The sequence below is a fragment of the Hyla sarda genome, chromosome 2 (genome assembly GCF_029499605.1).
Source record: "Hyla sarda isolate aHylSar1 chromosome 2, aHylSar1.hap1, whole genome shotgun sequence".
Taxonomy (NCBI): Eukaryota; Metazoa; Chordata; class Amphibia; order Anura; family Hylidae; genus Hyla; species Hyla sarda.
Window position 1 is genome coordinate 384,741,446 of NC_079190.1, and position 17,239 is coordinate 384,758,684.

The window sequence follows — 17,239 nt, forward strand, 5'->3', positions numbered from 1 at the left end:
AAAAAAAAAAAAAAAATGTAGAGATGGCACTTACTCCAATTTTAGGAGCATTAAAACTTCATCTTTATTCCATTAAAATGAGCAGGTTGGGCAGATACAGTCGAGAGGCGGTCAGGCCTTAAAGGCTCTTGTCTGTGCATCTGCCTGACCTGCTACTTTTATTGTCATTTAAAAAAAAAGTAGATTTTTTTATGCTTACCGTATATGCCGGCGTATAAGACGACTTGGCGTATAAGACGACCCCCAACTTTTACAGTTAAAATATAGAGTTTGGGATATACTCGCCATATAAGACTACCCCTACCGCCATGTACGGTACCTTGTAGTTCCCCCCACATTAGGTAGGCAGTATAGTTCCCCCCCACATTAGGTAGGCAGTATAGTTCCCCCCCCCACATTAGGTAGGCAGTATAGTTCCCCCCACATTAGGTAGGCAGTATAGTTCCCCCAACATTAGGTAGGCAGTATAGTTCCCCCCACATTAGGTAGGCAGTATAGTTCCCCCACATTAGGTTGCCGGCTCCCCCCACATTAGGTTGCCGGCTCCCCCCACATTAGGTTGACTGCTCCCCCCACATTAGGTTGACGGTGACCGGATCACTTAAGATAGCACGGCCGGTCACTCACCAGGCCCCCGGTCGGCGCGCGTCCTCCTGCGGTCCTCCTGGTCCTGCGCTCCTCTGCCTCTATGGCTGCAGGCTGGGGCTGGCCAGAGCAGGTAAAAACTAATACTGTCTACTAAAAACCAGGGGGCCTCCAGCTGTTGTAAAACTACAACTCTAATCATGCCCAGACAGCCTTTGCCATGCTGGGAGTTGTAATTTCACAACAGCTGGAGGCACCCTGGTTTTTAGTATACAGTATTAGTTTTTACTTGCTCTGACCGGCCCCCGCCTGCAGCCACACACGGGAGCCGGCCTGGGCAGATAATCAGAAGTTTTCCTATCCCGGACCTCAATACCCGGCGTACAAGATCTGAAGAAAATTCGGGGTTAAAAAGTCGTCTTATACGGTACCATGAAATCTCTTTCTTGGAGGATCCATTGGGGGACACAGACCGTGGGAATATTTTGCTGACACTAGGCAAACTAAAATAAAGTCAGCCCCTACTGGCAGGATATTCTTCACCTACTGAATCTAAGCTAATCCGTTTAGTCCCAAAGCAGCAGGAGAGGACCGACCGAGAAGGGAAAAAAAAAAAAAACAGCAACTATACGAGGGAAACCACAGACAAAAATAACTGAACTACGCCCTGGACAGAAAACGGAAACATAGTAACCATAACAAATCGGCGAGTGCTGTAACCCCCCCCCCCCCCACGCGCCCCCCCCCCCCCCCAAAGGATCGTCCGAGAAAGAGATTCTGCGGTAAGCATAAAAAAAACTATCAGGAGAACCCAAGCAAATCAGGCGGAAGGCCTTGCGACGCAAGCCAACGTCAGCAGATGCAAAAGAGTGCACCTCATAAAACTTGGTGATAGTGTGCAAGGATGACCAGGTGGCTGCCTTACAGAATTGCAAGGCTGAGGCCCTATTGCTGAGAGCCCAGGAGGCCCCAACAGAATGAGTGGAATGAGCTGTGACCCAGAAAAGCAGTGTCTTCCCTCTGCAGCGGTAGGCTTCCAATATGGCCTAACGGATCCACCGCAAAATGGTCGCCTTTGAAGCTGGAAGTTCCTTACGACGACCCTCTGGAAGCACAAAGGAGGAGTCACACTGACTAAATGGAGAAGTGACCGAAAGGTAGATCCGAACAGCCCGAACCACGTCAAGACAATGAAAGGATAGGGGATAAGATGTCTGATCGCCGGGGGCCCGCCGCTGGGAGTTATGTGCGGCGCTGCGGCGCGTCTCCAGGCTCAGACGTGACGTAACTCCATGCTCCCCCTCATGACGTCACAACCGTGACGTCACTAGGGGTTTCCGAGCCTGGGGACGCAGCTCCACACATAATGCGGGTGCTGCAGGGAGATCACGGGGGGTCCCAGCGGCGGGCCCCCCGTGATCAGACATCTTATGAAATGTCTAAAGCAGGAATACCCCTTGAAGAAAACGCTCCTCGGGATGAGAGGGAGCTGGGCTAAAAGACGGGAGGACGATCTCCTCATTCAGGTGAAAAGAGGAGACCACCTTAGGTAAAAAGGAGGCGGTTGGTCTAAAAACGACCTGGTCCTGGTGCAGGACCAGAAAGGGGGAATGGCAGGAGAGAGCTGCCAACTCAGAAACCCTCCAGATGGAAGTGACCGCAATAAGGAAAGCCACCTTCCAGGAAAAGACTCAAGAAGAAACGTCCGGGAGAGGCTCAAATGGAGCACCTTGTAATGCACAGAGTGCCAGGTTCAGATCCCACGTAGGAGTGGTTAATCTGTACGACAGAGCTGCATGAGCTACGCCCTGTAGAAAAGTGTGGATGTAAGGGTTGGATACTAGGGGGCTCTGTAAAAGAATAGAGATAGCAGACACCTGACCTTTAAGAGAACTGATGGCCAAGCCTTACTCCAGGCCCGACTGTAAAAAGGAAAGAAGACACGGAAGGGAAAAAATGACTGGTGAGAAAGATTGAGACTCACACCATCGAAAAAGTACGGTGATAAATCTTTGCAGAAGAAGGCTTACAAGCCCTGATCATCATGCGGATCACCTGGGGAGAAATCCCTGGGCCCTTAGAACCACGGTTTCAACCGCCACGCCATCAAATAATGCAAGAGTAAATTGGGATGGCAAAGGGGACCTTGAGAGAGCAGGTCGGGACGAACTGGAAGACTCAGTGGTAAGTCGGCTACGAGGCGAATGACTTCAGCGTATCACGCGTGTCTGGACCAATGCGGGGCCACGAAAATGTGGGTTCACATCACGTTTTCTCCCATACGGGAGCGCATACGGCAGGGGAGAGCTAAAACATCGCGCTCCTGTATGCCTTTCTATGTGCTCCCGTATGTAATTCATTTCTATGAGCCGGCCGGAGTGGAACGTTCGGTCGGCTCATGCGCTTTTACAACCGGACCTAAAACCATGGTTGACCACAGTTTTAGGGCCGGGGAAAAAGCGCACACGGCGCAAAAAATGAGCCGACCGGACCAAACGTTTCACTCCGGCCGGCTCATTGAAATTAATTACATACGGGAACGCATAGAAATGCATACGGGAGCACGAGGTTTTAGCTCTCCCCTGCCGTATGCGCTCCCGTATGGGAGAAAACGTTATGTGAACCAGCCCTAAGTGGCGGTTGTGGAGCTTCAGATCCAGGATAGAGCGAACAGAGCCCACCCCCTTCTTGGGGATAACAAAAAGATTTGAGTAGAATCCTGAAAAACGCTCCTCAAGAGGAACCGGATCACTCCCTGAGCGAGAAGGGTCTGGTTTGACCCGAAAGGCCGCCGCCAAAGAAGGACAGGATCGAAAAAAGCGATCCCGGGGTAAAAGAAGCAAACTCCATCTCATAGCCGTCTGAAACAACATCTCGGACCCAGGAATCCTGTATCTGAGCTAACCAAATGTCCCGGAATAGGGACAAACGACCTCCCACCTGAAAAGAATTCCCGGGTGGGGGCATCCCTTCAGGCGGAGAAAGGCTTATGGTTACCTGAATTGGCTGCAAAGCAGCCGAAATGGCCATCCAACTTCCAGGAAGGATGCGCCTTGAAAGAAGGGCCTTCCGATCCTGCGAGGGCTTGATTGAACAACACGAGGTTAAGGACCAAAAGGGCCAAAAGGAAGTTGACTTTTTTAGCGGGAATCTATACGGAGGAATCTGTTCGGCGCCAGAAGAGAACTCTTACCTCCAGTAGCCTTAAAGATAATTTCGTCCAGACGTTTTCCGAAGAGCCGGGTACTGGAGAAAGGAAGTTCCGTGAGAGACTTCTTCGAAGCTGCATCGGCGTCCCAAGCTTTGTCACATGGAGCGACGAATCGCAACCAAGTTACCTGTATCCAAAGCCGTACAGCGGGCGCACTCCAAGGAAGCAGATCACAGGTAGTCTCCAGCATTGGAGAGTTGAAGTGCAAGATCCGTCAAATCCTCTGAAGGGGCACCAGACAAAATGCCCTGGCGGAGCTGGGAGGCCCAAACAGAAAAAAGTTTGGACACCCAAGCAGAAGCAAAGGCAGGAAGCAAGGATGATCCCGCCGCTTCAAAGGCGAATTTGGCCAGATTCTCTATCCTCTTGTCCGCCGGATCCTTAATGGAGGGATCCACGGGAAGACCCATGCCAGGTTGGAAATTTACTGCGAGAGGGAGGAGACCCATTCCGGCGGGGAAGCAGAAACCACACGTTCTGGAGGATCATCCTGGATGGAAGGCCCAGGCGGGCTGGGGCATGCGGTAGTACAGGCGGGACAGCTTGATTCAGCAGAATCACCTTGCATTTTGGTTTTGCAGCCCACACAAGAGTAATAAGTGACTAAGGCTGCAGTCACCTGACTGGAAGGGGGGGGGGGGGTTGTTCGGGTCTGGGGTCCCCAGAAAAAGTCAGCAGAAAAAAATGGAGCAAAAAAAAAAATGGTCGTGTGTCCCGCAGATGGAGAGGCAGGCTGCAGCTGGGAGGAGCAGTCACTCAGTCTAGGTAGAAGAAGCAGGCTGCAGACATCAGGAGCAGCCACTCAGTCCAGGCAGGAGATGAGAGAGAGAGAGAGAGGGGGATAGAGAGAGGCTGAGCCACCTATAAGGAGGGGCTACAAGAAGTTAATTGGATGAGAGGGGGGAGACACCTGGAAAATGACCCCCTAAAGCGCGCGCACCGGAGCGTGCGCTAACATATGACAACAGGTCAGTGGGGGCGAAGAGGGGTGGGAGTTCCACCACAAGCGCTGAGGAACGGTGAGAGGGCGGAGTCAAGTGTTGCGAATAGGCAGCAACTGCAGCCTAAATTAAATGATTCCCTGCCGTGCTTGCCGTCCCTCTCACGGAGACAGCCGAAAACGCAAGTAATACTGCCGGCCGTGCGCTAGAGCGCAGTCTGCATGAGCTGCGGGAGCGCATGATAGCGCTAATAGAAAAATGGGGAGGCGCGCCGCCCGCAGACAACATGCGGCCAGAGAGAAGCTTTGGACTGTACAGACAGGCACACCGCCCCAGACAACATGCTGCCAGAGAGAAGCTACACTGTGGCGTGGAATATCAGAATGGCCGAACAGAGTGCAGTGGGGCCAGCTGCAGGTATCATGAGCTCCATAAGATCCCCTAAGAAGGAATGACTCCCTAGAAAGAAAAAATAGGGGGGGGTTCAACCTCTACACTTTTTAAATTCTCAATTTATTACTCCGATTTTCTGATTTAAAATTAAACACAAATGTGGAGTAATTTTGTATGTTTCTCTCTGCATATGATATTTTGTGCAAAGCATTTCAGCAGCACATTATTTAGTTTTCTTTTTCTATTGTTGTCATTTTATAGTTCTTATATCACCCTGGAGAGAGTGGCAAAATAGCCATATCTCAGTGTTTTTAAACTTGAGTCTTCAGTAATGCAGTACTGGTCAAGTTTTCAAGAGAGAGAACACCTTTGGTATTTACTGATATGCAACCAGACTAATGCTATTACAAGTACAGAAAATAATAAATATATGATATGAATATATGATTCCCACAGAACTGTAATTCAGAAACATAGAGGACATTCTGCTACCTTACTACTTTTACTTGTGTTATCCTACTATTTTGGAGTTCTGTAAGACTCACAGTATGCTCACCTGGTAATTATTAGTACTCCACCCTTCTAATCCAGTCTTTCTATATTCATTGTTTTTGCTTGCTTTGGGTTAAAAAATGTTTTATTCTGTAATGGTGTCTTGTAAGGGCTCACTTTATTTCACCATTTTAGTATTCAGTACTCTATATGTAAAACTTTCTAGGAAAATATTCCAAACACCAAAGAACCTGAAATAAACAGCAAAGTAAATACCAGTGCCCTACCGATGGGAATAACTTGGTGCAAGGAGAATAGTTTGGAATTAAACACAACTGCCAAAGAAGAATGCTCAAGCCCAGAGACTGAGTTACCAGAGGATGCTGAGACAACCAACTTAAGTTGCCGGGGAGTCTCCATTGAAGACTTTCTTGAAGTTGACAGAAATGAGAAAAAGGAGCCCAGTATGACTGTCAGTTATGACACAGAGGTTCGTATCCAAGGATAGCATAGGACAGTTTTCAGAAATGTTGCTGAAATAGTAATATGGCTAGGGCTACAGAGGGACTTTGGCCACAACATGCGTCACGTGGCCATAGATCACGTCAAGAATCATGTTGCATCACAACTAATGTAGGTGAATGGTTGTCGTGCCGTTACCCGCAAGTGGCTGCAAATGCAACCTGACACCTGCAAGAAATCCATTTCAGATCAATTTCTTCCAACTGTTGGGTCATGGTCGAGTCACAGCATGACTCCATAGTCCTACACTGGCTGCAATGCAGCATAATCCCTGCAGTTCAACAGGGCAATCTTTGGCAGCGACCAGTGTCCCTGCCAAAGTCGCTGTGTAGCCCTTTATTAGGGAATTGCATAAATGGCAATCTGTAATATAATATTATTAGATCTTCTATAATTACAAGCGACTTTGTCTGTTGTTAATGTAACAAAAGTATTTTTGACAATCTTGGATTTTTGAGAAAGCTGTGGCTTTGCCTGATATATCAGTGCCCGGTCACCTAGAGCATGCAGTTTAATATGAAAAAATACCAACGCTATTTTATGTTAAAGGGGTACTCCGGGGGAAAACTTTTTTTTTTGTTTTTTTTAAATCAACTGGTGCCAGAAAGGTAAACAGATTTGTAAATTACTTCTATAAAAAAAATCTTAATCCTTCCTGTACTTATTAGCTGCTGAATACTACAGTGGAAATTCTTTTCCGTTTGAAACACAGAGCTGTCTGCTGACATCATGAGCACAGTGCTCTCTGCTGACATCTCTGTCCATTTTAGGAACTGCCAGCGTAAAAGGAAATCTCTCTTAGGTGTGCATACGGCACTGAGGACGTAGAGGGATCTCTACAGTGTACTGGGAAACGCTGGTGAGTGTATTGTAGTGCTCTGGCTTAAAGATAGGTAATCATAGTAGTCCAACATAGAAGATAATGGAAACAAAGCCGGCACTCACCATTCTTCTCAAAATTCTTCCTTTATTGTGCTTCACATGTGTTCAGGGGTAGGGAACAGACGTGGGGGGATCACAAAGGCGACAAAAGCTCAGTTTCGTGGTGCTGTGAATGCACTTCCTCCAGCCCGGGCCGGAGGAAGTGCATTCACAGCACCACGAAACTGAGCTTTTGTTGCCTTTGTAATCCCCCCCACGTCTGTTCCTTACCCCTGAACACATGTGAAGCACAATAAAGCAAGAATTTTGAGAAGAATGGTGAGTGCCGGCTTTATTTCCATTATCTTCTATGTTGGTAAAAGGAAATCCCCATAGCAAACATATGATGTTCTGGGCAGTTCCTAAAATGGACAGAGATGTCAGCAGAGAGCACTGTGCTCATGATGTCAACAGACAGCTCTGTGTTTCAAAAAAAGAATTTCCACTAGTATTCAGCAGCTAATAAGTAAAGGAAGGATTAAGATTTTTTTAATAGATGTAATTTACAAATCTGCTTAACTTTCTGGCACCATTTATAATTGATTTAAAAAAAAAAAAAGTTATTCACTGGAGTACCCCTTTAAGAAATTGTTTTGGGATTGAGCATTTCACAGTTTTTAACACATGGAAACATGTGCCATCAACTACACATTTAAAGAAATCATAACATTTAAAGGTAAGGATGGTGCCTCTAATTAGTTACGGTAATTAATTTACATTTTTATGTTTTGTTTTTTTAAGGATACAGTCAAATTGCAGTTGGACAAACATTCAAGTGTACATCTTGATCACAGCCGAAGTTCTAATCTTTCCGATATCTTGGAGGAAGAGGAGGATGTGGACGAAGAAGATTGCAATGTTATTCCCAGTGCCAAAAAATGGGGACAGCCATCAACAAGCACAAGTGGAGACTGTTCTGTGAAGGTATGTTATACAAGCCATCTAGTTCAAAACATTATAAAAATATAGTTAGACTGTGTTAAAAAAAAAAAAAATGCTAATAAAAATAAGTAACTGACATAAATCATGTTAAACACGTAAATACTTTGTGACTGCACTAGTTACAGTGGTTGCTTGATTTTAAGACAACCTGATTATAACACTCCAATGCTCCAATAAAAAAAAGACTTTTGATCTTATTTAAAGAAAAAAACAAAAGTCCTGAATGTCAGACTTCATTCCATGCCCCCTCATTCCATATTCACTATGAAATGGAGAGAATTGGATATAACATGGGGAGGAATATATTTCATGTATATCTGCTGTACCTGGCTCCAGTGAGCACCTCCCAGCAGGGCCGAGTGCTGGGAGGAAATAATCTTTCACTTAATGTCACTTCCTCCCAGCTCTAGGCACTGCTGGGAGGTGCACATGGGAGCTACCGAAAAGGAGCGGGGCCGCCACAACATGGTAGGTATGTAATACATTTTGCCAGTGAAGCTCTTAAGCACCAAATTTAAAACAACTTTGATTATAAGACAAGGTTGTTTTTTTCAGGACTTTTCTCCTGATTGTCTTAAAATCGGGCAAATACAGTAACACTGTAGGTGTAAGTTGCCTGTTAAAGGTCAGTTGCAAAGGACGGGTAGAGACAAGGACTTCATTAACTTTAATATATTCCCCAGTTTTTGTACATTTCCATTGTTTTCACCACTTTTACATTACATGATTTTGCTTTTTGATTCCCTTTAAAAATTTATGTAGTTGGACTGTTGTGAAACAGACAGCGATGAGGAAATTCTTGAAAAGATTTTGGATCTACCTTTACAGAAACATTGCAGTAAGAAATTATTTAGCATCCCAGAGGTGACTGAGGAAGAGGATGAAGAAGAGGCATCTCCCTCCCCCCATATTGTTTCTAAAAATCTACGCTGTAACATGAAGTATCAGTATGGAAACTCCCATAAGGACTTCTCCTCAAAACTGGGTCCTGTAAGTTGCTCAAACTTCCCCACAGAGACACCGATCAAAGTGGGTACTGTGAACAACAAGAAAATGGAATGTGGGGAAGACAGTGTCTTTCTTGATGAGGATTTTTGTCCAAAATTAAAGGGTTGTGTTTATCAAGCCCCATCAGATGTAATGCCTCCAGTCTCTGAAACCCAGATGTGGAAAACTAAAAGGAACAGCTATGATACTGATAGAACTTGCTGCTTCACAGAGCCCAACCGGAAAAAGCAGAATGATAGCCGAGAACACTGCAGCCGAATGTCCCAAAATTCTAATCAAAGTGGGTTTTACAACTCTAAATCCTACAAAGTTAAAGAGTCAGTGTCTTGTGGTACAGCTCGAGACACCTCCCAAGCAAATCACCAAAGCTTAAAGAATAAACCATCTAGAAATCCTCAAAGGCGACGACTGCTTGGCTCCACAAATTGCAAACCGAAAGCTCTTAGTTCGTTCAGCAGTAGGCATTTAGAAATTGATGTAGAATATGATACAGAAGATGAGGATGAGCCATCATTTCCAGCTCCTACTACTAGCCGGCCTAAAGCTGATCTTTGGGAAGATGGCTCCCAGACTGACAAGGAAGGTTGGAGTGAAAGCTCTGGTTACTCTGAGCCTATACAGCATACAAGAAGGAAAAATTATGTGAAGAGACCAATGAAAGAACAGAACGCACATCTTAAGGGAACTGCATCCCTTCCTCACGCTGGATTAGCTCAGCTTAGCTGCAATAAAGATGATCCAGTTACCAGAGCAGCAAATAGAAGTATGCGATCCGTTCGATGGCAGTGTGATGGAAAGGTGATGTTTGAATCCCCAGTGCTTACAATGATGTGCTTTGCTGCTTACTTTCCATTCTGGTTGCTAGATGCCGTGTGTAGTGGCTGTAGCTTTGTTAGTACCATGCCTTCCTTGTTTGCTTTCTAGAAGTTATGAAAAGCCAGGTGGCTGAGAGAGAACTTTCAGAGCTTTTGCGGTGACTGATTGCCTTGCATTAGGTGCTTTATTAGTGATGTAATAAGAACCATTAAGCCAACAATATTCTGTATCAAAAAAGTTACAAAGCTAGCCGTTATTATTTATGTGAAGTCATACGTATATTAATCCTTTGGATTTCCAGTATAATTGACCACAATATGTCTTTTGTTGATGGGATAGAAAAAGCCTGGCACTGATCTCCTGTGCTGAATATCATGGAAGCTCAGATGTTGCATGACAGCAGGGCTCCACCTCCAATACCAGGATCAAACCTTCAATCCATGTAGCTCCACCCCTCAAATGCTGTGGTAAAATGCATTTGTCACCCTATTGAAACGAGTTAACACCATGTGTTTCTATGACAGCAGGCCCCCAGGAAGGGCATGTATTTGCACCTACCGAGCTGTGCCTCAGACAGGGCCAGATAGGTGGTCTTTCAGCTTTATTTTGACTGTATTAGTGTACAGTGGTCCCTCAAGTTACAATGGTCATCCTGGAACCAATTAATATTGTATGTTGAAACCATTGTATGTTGAGACCAGAACTCTATGGAAACCTGGTAATTTGTTCTAAAGGCCCAAAATGTCATCCAAAAATAGGAAAAAGTGAGGATTAAAGAAAAATAAGTAGATAACTAATATAGATTAAGCAAATCCTTACATATAAAAGTAATAAAGATCTGCTGGGAGCTGTAAATCATGGTCTATGTCAGTGTTTCCCAAGCAGAGAGCCTCCAGCTGTTGCAAAACTACAACTCCCAGCATGCCCGGACAGCCAAAGGCTGTCCGGGCATGCTGGGAGTTGTAGTTTTGCAACAGCTGGGGGCTCCCTGCTTGGGAAACACTGGTCTATGCAGAGGACAGGAGCTTATTCCGGGTCCTTTACAGTAAACAAAATGTCCTAAAAAAATAACATGGAGCCGCCCTCACTTGGTGTCCAAAGGAGCAGCTAACCCTAGTACAGGTAAAGTGTACAGAACATGTAATACCTCCCTGTACTGTAGGGGGTGCTACCAGACATCAGTCAGTGCATACACTTCAGTAATACAGGGGTTTTACCAGTAAATTGCCCATTCTGATTGGTCAGATCTTCCACCATTGACGGTCCGTAACATTGTATGTTGAGTCTTGTTTCAACTTACAATGGTCCAGAAAAGACCATTGTATGTTGAAACTATTGTATGTTGAGGCCATTGTAAGTTGAGGGATCACTGTATTATATGAATGATCCCCTTGTGGAACTAGCAAAAAGTATAGTCTTGCAAATTCTAATTTCTTATGTTAAACCTGCACACACACACAAATAAAAAATACACATATCCCCCTTACAAGATATATATTTTTCTTATATATATATTAAAAGGGGTACTCCGGTGGAAAACTTTTTTTTTTTTTTTTAAATGTTAATCCTTCCAGTACTTATTAGCTTCTGAATACTAAAGAGGAAATTATTTTCTTTTTGGAACACAGTGCTCTCTGCTGACATCTCTGTCCATTTTAAGAACTGTCCAGAGAAAATCACCATAACAAAAATATGCTGCTCTGGACAGTTGCTAAAATGGACAGAGATGTCAGCAAAGAGCACTGTGCTCGTGATGTCAGCAGAGAGCACTGTGTTCCAAAAAAGAAAAGAATTTCCTCTGTAGTATTCAGCAGCTAATAAGTACTGGAAGGATTAATATTTTTTAACAGAAGTAATTTACAAATCTGTTTAACTTTCTGGCACCAGTTGATTTAAAAAATAAAAATAAAGTTTTCCACCGGAGTACCCCTTTAACCCCTTAAGGACCCAGCCATTTTACACCTTAGGACCCGGCCATTTTTTGCACATCTGACCACTGTCACTTTAAACATTAATAACTCTGGAATGCTATTAGTTATCATTCAGATTCCGAGATTGTTTTTTCGTGACATATTCTACTTTAACTTGGTGGTAAAACTTTTTGGTAACTTGCATCCTTTCTTGGTGAAAAATCCCAAAATTTGATGAAAAATTTGAAAATTTTGCATTTTTCTAACTTTGAAGCTCTCTGCTTGTAATGAAAATGGATATTCCAAATATTATTTTATTTTATTCACATATACAATATGTCTACTTTATATTTGCATCATAAAATTGACGAGTTTTTACTTTTGGAAGACACCAGAGGGCTTCAAAGTTCAGCAGCAATTTTCCAATTTTTCACAAAATTTCCAAAATCACAATTTTTCAGGGACCAGTTCAGGTTTGAAGTGGATTTGAAGGGTCTTCATCTTAGAAATACCCCACAAATGACCCCATTATAAAAACTGCACCCCCCAAAATATTCAAAATGACATTCAGACAGCATTTTAACCCTTTAGGTGTTTCACAGGAATAGCAGCAAAGTGAAGGAGAAAATTCACAATTTCCATTTTTTACACTCGCATGTTCTTGTAGACCCAATTTTTGAATTTTTAGAAGGGGTAAAAGGAGAAAATGTATACTTCTATTTGTAGCCAAATTTCTCTCGACTAAGCACATATCTCATATGTCTATGTAAAGTGTTCGGCGGGCGCAGTAGAGAGCTCAGAAGGGAAGGAGCGACAAGGGGATTTTGGAGCGTACGTTTTTCTGAAATGGTTTTTGGGGGGCATGTTGCATTTAGGAAGCCCCTATGGTGCCAGAACAGCAAAAAAAAAAACCACATGGCATACCATTTTGGAAACTAGACCCCTTGAGGAACATAACAAGGAATAAAGTGAGCCTTAATACCCCACAGGTGTTTCACGACTTTTGCATATGTAAAAAAAATTTAAAAAAATTTCAATAAAATGTGTGCTTCCCCCCAAATTTCACATTTTTGCAAGGGTTAATAGCAGAAAATAGCCCCCAAAATTTGTAACCCTATCTCTTCTGAGTATGGAGGTACCCCATAAGTTGACATGAAGTGCACTATGGGCGAACTACAATGCTCAGAAGAGAAGGAGTCATATTTGGCTTTTTGAGAGCAAATTTTGCTCGTGGGCATGTCGCATTTAGGAAGCCCCTATGGTGCCAGGACAACAAAAAATACCCACATGCCATACCATTTTGGAAACTAGACTCCTTGAGGAACGTAACAAGGAATAAAGTGAGCCTTAATACCCCACAGGGGTTTCACGACTTTTGCATACGTAAAAAAAAATAAAAAATGTTCACTAAAATGTGTGTTTCCCCCCCAAATTTCACATTTTTGCAAGGGTTAATAGCAGAAAATACCCCCCAAAATTTGTAACCCCATCTCTTCTGAGTATGGAGGTACCCCATAAGTTGACCTGAAGCGCACTATGGGCAAACTACAATGCTCAGAAGAGAAGGAGTCATATTTGGCTTTTTGAGAGCAAATTTTGCTCGGGGGCATGTCGCATTTAGGAAGCCCCTATGGTGCCAGGACAGCAAAATAACACCCACATGGCATACCATTTTGGAAACTAGACCCCTTGAGGAACGTAACAAGGGGTACAGTGAGCATTTACCCCCCACTGGTGTCTGTCAGATCTTTGGAACAGTGGGCTGTACAAAATTTTTAATTTGCGCAGCCCACTGTTCCAAAGATCTGTCAGACACCAGTGGGGTGTAAACTCTCACTGCACCCCTCATTACATTCCGTGAGGGGTGTAGTTTCCGAAATGGGGTCACATGTGTTTTTTTTTTTTTTTTTTGCGTTTGTCAAAACCGCTGTAACAATCAGCCACCCCTGTGCAAATCACCTCAAATGTACATGGTGCACTCTCCCTTCTGAGCCTTGTTGTGCGCCCCCAGAGCACTTTGCGCCCACATATGGGGTATCTCCGTAGTCGGGAGAAGTTGCATTACAAATTGTGGGGGGCTTTTTTCCCTTTTACCTCTTGTCAAAATGAAAAGTATAGGACAACACCAGCATGTTAGTGTAAAAAATTTATTTTTTTACACTAACATGCTGGTGTAGACCACAATTTCACCTTTTCATAAGGGGTGAAAGGAGAAAAAGCCCCCCAAAATTTGTTAGGCAATTTCTGCCGAGTACGGCGATACCCCATATGTGACCCTAAACTGTTGCCTTGAAATACGACAGGGCTCCAAAGTGAGAGCGCCATGTGCATTTGAGGCCTGAATTAGGGATTTGCATTGGGGTGGACATAGGGGTATTCTACGCCAGTGATTCCCAAACAGGGTGCCTCCAGCTGTTGCAAAACTCCCAGCATGCTTGGACAGTCAACGGCTGTCCGGCAATACTGGGAGTTGTTGTTTTGCAACAGCTGGAGGCTCCATTTTGAAAACAGTGGCGTACCAGACGTTTTTCATTTTTATTGGGGAGGGGAGGGGGGCTGTGTAGGGGTATGTGTATATGTACTGTTTTTTACTTTTTATTTTATTTTGTGTTAGTGTAGTGTAGTGTTTTTAGGGTACAGTCACACGGGCGGGGGGGTTACAGCGATTTTCCCGCTGCGAGTTTGAGCTGCCGCGCAAAACTAGCTGCATCGCAAACTGCAGCCTGATACTCGCTGTAAGCCCCCTGTCCATGTGAATGTACCCTGTACATTCACAAGGGGGGGACCTCCAGCTGTTGCAAAACTACAACTCCCAGCATGCACAGTCTATCAGTGCATGCTGGTAGTTATAGTTTTGCAACAGCTGGAGGCACACGGGTTGGGAAACACACAGACAATGTTTCCCAACCAGTGTGCCTCCTGTTGTTGCAAAACCACAACTCCCAAACATTCTCAGGCATGCTGGGAGTAGTAGTTCGGCAACATCTTTAGAGCCAGATGTTGCCGAACTACAACTCCCAGCATGCTTGGAGTTGTAGTTTGCAACATCTGGAGGACTACAGTTTGCAGACCACTAATACAGTGGTTCCCAATCTGTGCCCTTCCAGATGTTGCAAAACTACAACTCCCAGTATGCCAAAACTGTCCAGGCATGCTGGGAGTTGTAGTTCTGCAACATCTGAAGGGCCAGATGTTACAGAACTACAACTCCCAGCATGCCTGGACAGTAAGGGCATGCTGAGAATGTGTAGTTTTGCAACATCTGGAAGGGCACAGTGGTCTCCAAACTGTGGACCTCCAGATGTTGCAAAACTGCAACTCCCAGCATGCCCAGGCGCCAAGGGCTGTCTGGGCATGCTGGGAGTTGTAGTTTACAGGGTCCTATTACAGCAATGCATGTCGCTTTACGGCGACGTGCATTGCTGTAAAGGGCCCGACCGCTGCTGAAGATCTACTCACCTGTCGCCGCCGCCGCCATCTTCCTCGCCGGGATCCGGGTCTTCAGGGACGAGGTAAGTACACCGGGGCTGGTCCCCAGCACTCCCCCGTCCCCCGCCGCGTCCTCCGGTCTTCCTCCCGTCCTCTCCGGACTTTCATGGGCCGGGCAGGACGGGAGGAAGTAACCGACCCCCCTCCTGCGATTGGTCGGTTAACTAACCGAAAGATCGCAGGGTATAGGAGGAGGTGGCAGGCTTGCCACCTCGCTCCTATACTTTAGCATGGTCCTGGCTGTCTGTGATAGCCTGGATCATGCGAAATTACCGGGCGGTCGGGTCCCAGAGACCCGATCAGCCCGGTATCGCCGCAGATCGCAAGGGCGATTTCCCCCCCTCGGCGTTTGCCCTGGATCTCTGCTGAAGGATTTCAGCAGGGATCCGCTTCCGATCTCCACCGGGTGAGCGGCGGAGACCAGGAAAAGACATGACGTATGCATACGTCATGGGTCCTTAAGACCCAGGGTGTGAAGACGTATGCATACGTCATGGGTCCTGAAGAGGTTAAACATAGGAAATAAAAAATGCACATATTTGTTGTCAATCCTGTAACTATCTGAATTATAAAATTATTTCATTATTTATCCCACTCCAGAATTGCTGTATTTTGTTAATCTTCCTCCCAAAAAAGATAGAAAAGTAGTTAACAAAAATCATATATACCCCAAAATGATTCCATAAAAAAAATATAACTTGTCCCAGAAAAAAACATACCCTCATTTGGGTTTGTCAACAGGAAAAATAAAATTAAAAAGTTACGGCTCTTGAAAGGCAACAAGGAAAAAAAAAAGGTTAGATGTGCACTGTATTCCCTGTGTTTTTAAGTGAATGTTCTTTTCCATTAGTTACACATGGATGGATGATATCCTGTGAACTGTTTGATAACAGATTAGGCATCTAATGTGTATTGGCATAACTAATGTAAACTGTGCAGTGTCCCTCCACTGGTTACTTATTCAACTTCCACAACATGCAAGACAAATAAGACTAAATATTATCATTTTATTTTATAAATCACAAATCTAGAACTTCTAAATCATATGTTAACTTGGCTCTCATAAATAAACCTGATTGATGTAAATGATAAAGGGGAGTATTGTATGGCCTCCTGGTTCCCTGAAACATTTTAGTTTTGTGTGCTGCTTAGTCTCCGCTTGGCTGTGTGACATGATTTGTTCATTATTTATTTCAAGAGAAAACAACCTTTTGCTTACACTTTTTTTTTTTTTTTTTTCCTTTTTTTTTTTTTTTTCTCCATAGGAGGATTTTATTCAAGATTCAAAGGTGCAGTTGCAGCTCAGTCCTACCAGATACATATCATCAGACAGAAAGAGCTCAAGTCACCTGATTTCAGACTCTGAGTCAGGTACATTTTTAGTGATCTTCTTCAGGCTGTGTTTACACAGTGGAATTTTCAAGCAGAATCTGTAGGAAAAATTCCACTTAGAAATTCTGCTGCAGCAGAATAGTTTTTGATGGGATTCTGCTGCATTCTACATATGGCGGAAAGCCACGGTAATCCTGATTCCAGTCTCTGTAGAAAGAATTGACATGTCAGTTCCATTGGCAGAATCCGCTCAAAAATGCACTGCGGTCTATGGAAATTTTCCAGGCAGCCATTCTGCCATGCAAACATACCCTTGGAAAAAAAATAAAATGGTTAATTGTGCTAATTGTGGCTTTATTTTAGAGTAGTTTAACAAGTTGTGTCGTTTCTTTTAGATGCTGCATATTCTACCCAGCCAGAGTGCTCTCAAGAAAAAATATTAGAAGATAGAGACTGTCCCGTAAAAGAACAGGAAGCTGATTCTGTAAGGTTATTTGTAGCCCTTTTTGATTATGATCCAGAGACTATGTCACCTAATCCTGAGGCATACATGGAAGAACTTCAGTTTAAAGAGGGACAGATTTTGCAGGTATCTCAAAAATTTACTAAATCTAGCTATAAATTGACAGATTCTAAAACTATAATAAGGAGCAAATAATGTCCTTCCTGCAAACTTG

General features: G+C 44.3%; 1 protein-coding gene and 1 long non-coding RNA gene across 6 annotated transcripts in view; one reads left to right on the forward strand and one right to left on the reverse strand.

Annotated features, from left to right (window-relative positions):
- TSPOAP1 (TSPO associated protein 1) overlaps nucleotides 1-17,239 on the forward strand; it is a 224,871-nt gene that overhangs the window by 184,681 nt on the left and 22,951 nt on the right. For all 5 annotated transcript variants that reach the window (XM_056558563.1, XM_056558562.1, XM_056558564.1 and 2 more), the window contains 5 exons: nucleotides 5,849-6,112; nucleotides 7,807-7,989; nucleotides 8,770-9,813; nucleotides 16,496-16,601; nucleotides 16,958-17,151. In XM_056558563.1, coding sequence (XP_056414538.1) covers nucleotides 5,849-6,112; nucleotides 7,807-7,989; nucleotides 8,770-9,813; nucleotides 16,496-16,601; nucleotides 16,958-17,151 — 1,791 coding nt within the window. The remainder of the gene's footprint in view (nucleotides 1-5,848; nucleotides 6,113-7,806; nucleotides 7,990-8,769; nucleotides 9,814-16,495; nucleotides 16,602-16,957; nucleotides 17,152-17,239) is intronic.
- LOC130356698 (uncharacterized) overlaps nucleotides 7,909-17,239 on the reverse strand; it is a 74,046-nt gene continuing 64,715 nt past the window's right edge. The window contains exon 3 of the long non-coding RNA XR_008888968.1: nucleotides 7,909-8,007. This is a non-coding gene — a long non-coding RNA (uncharacterized LOC130356698). The remainder of the gene's footprint in view (nucleotides 8,008-17,239) is intronic.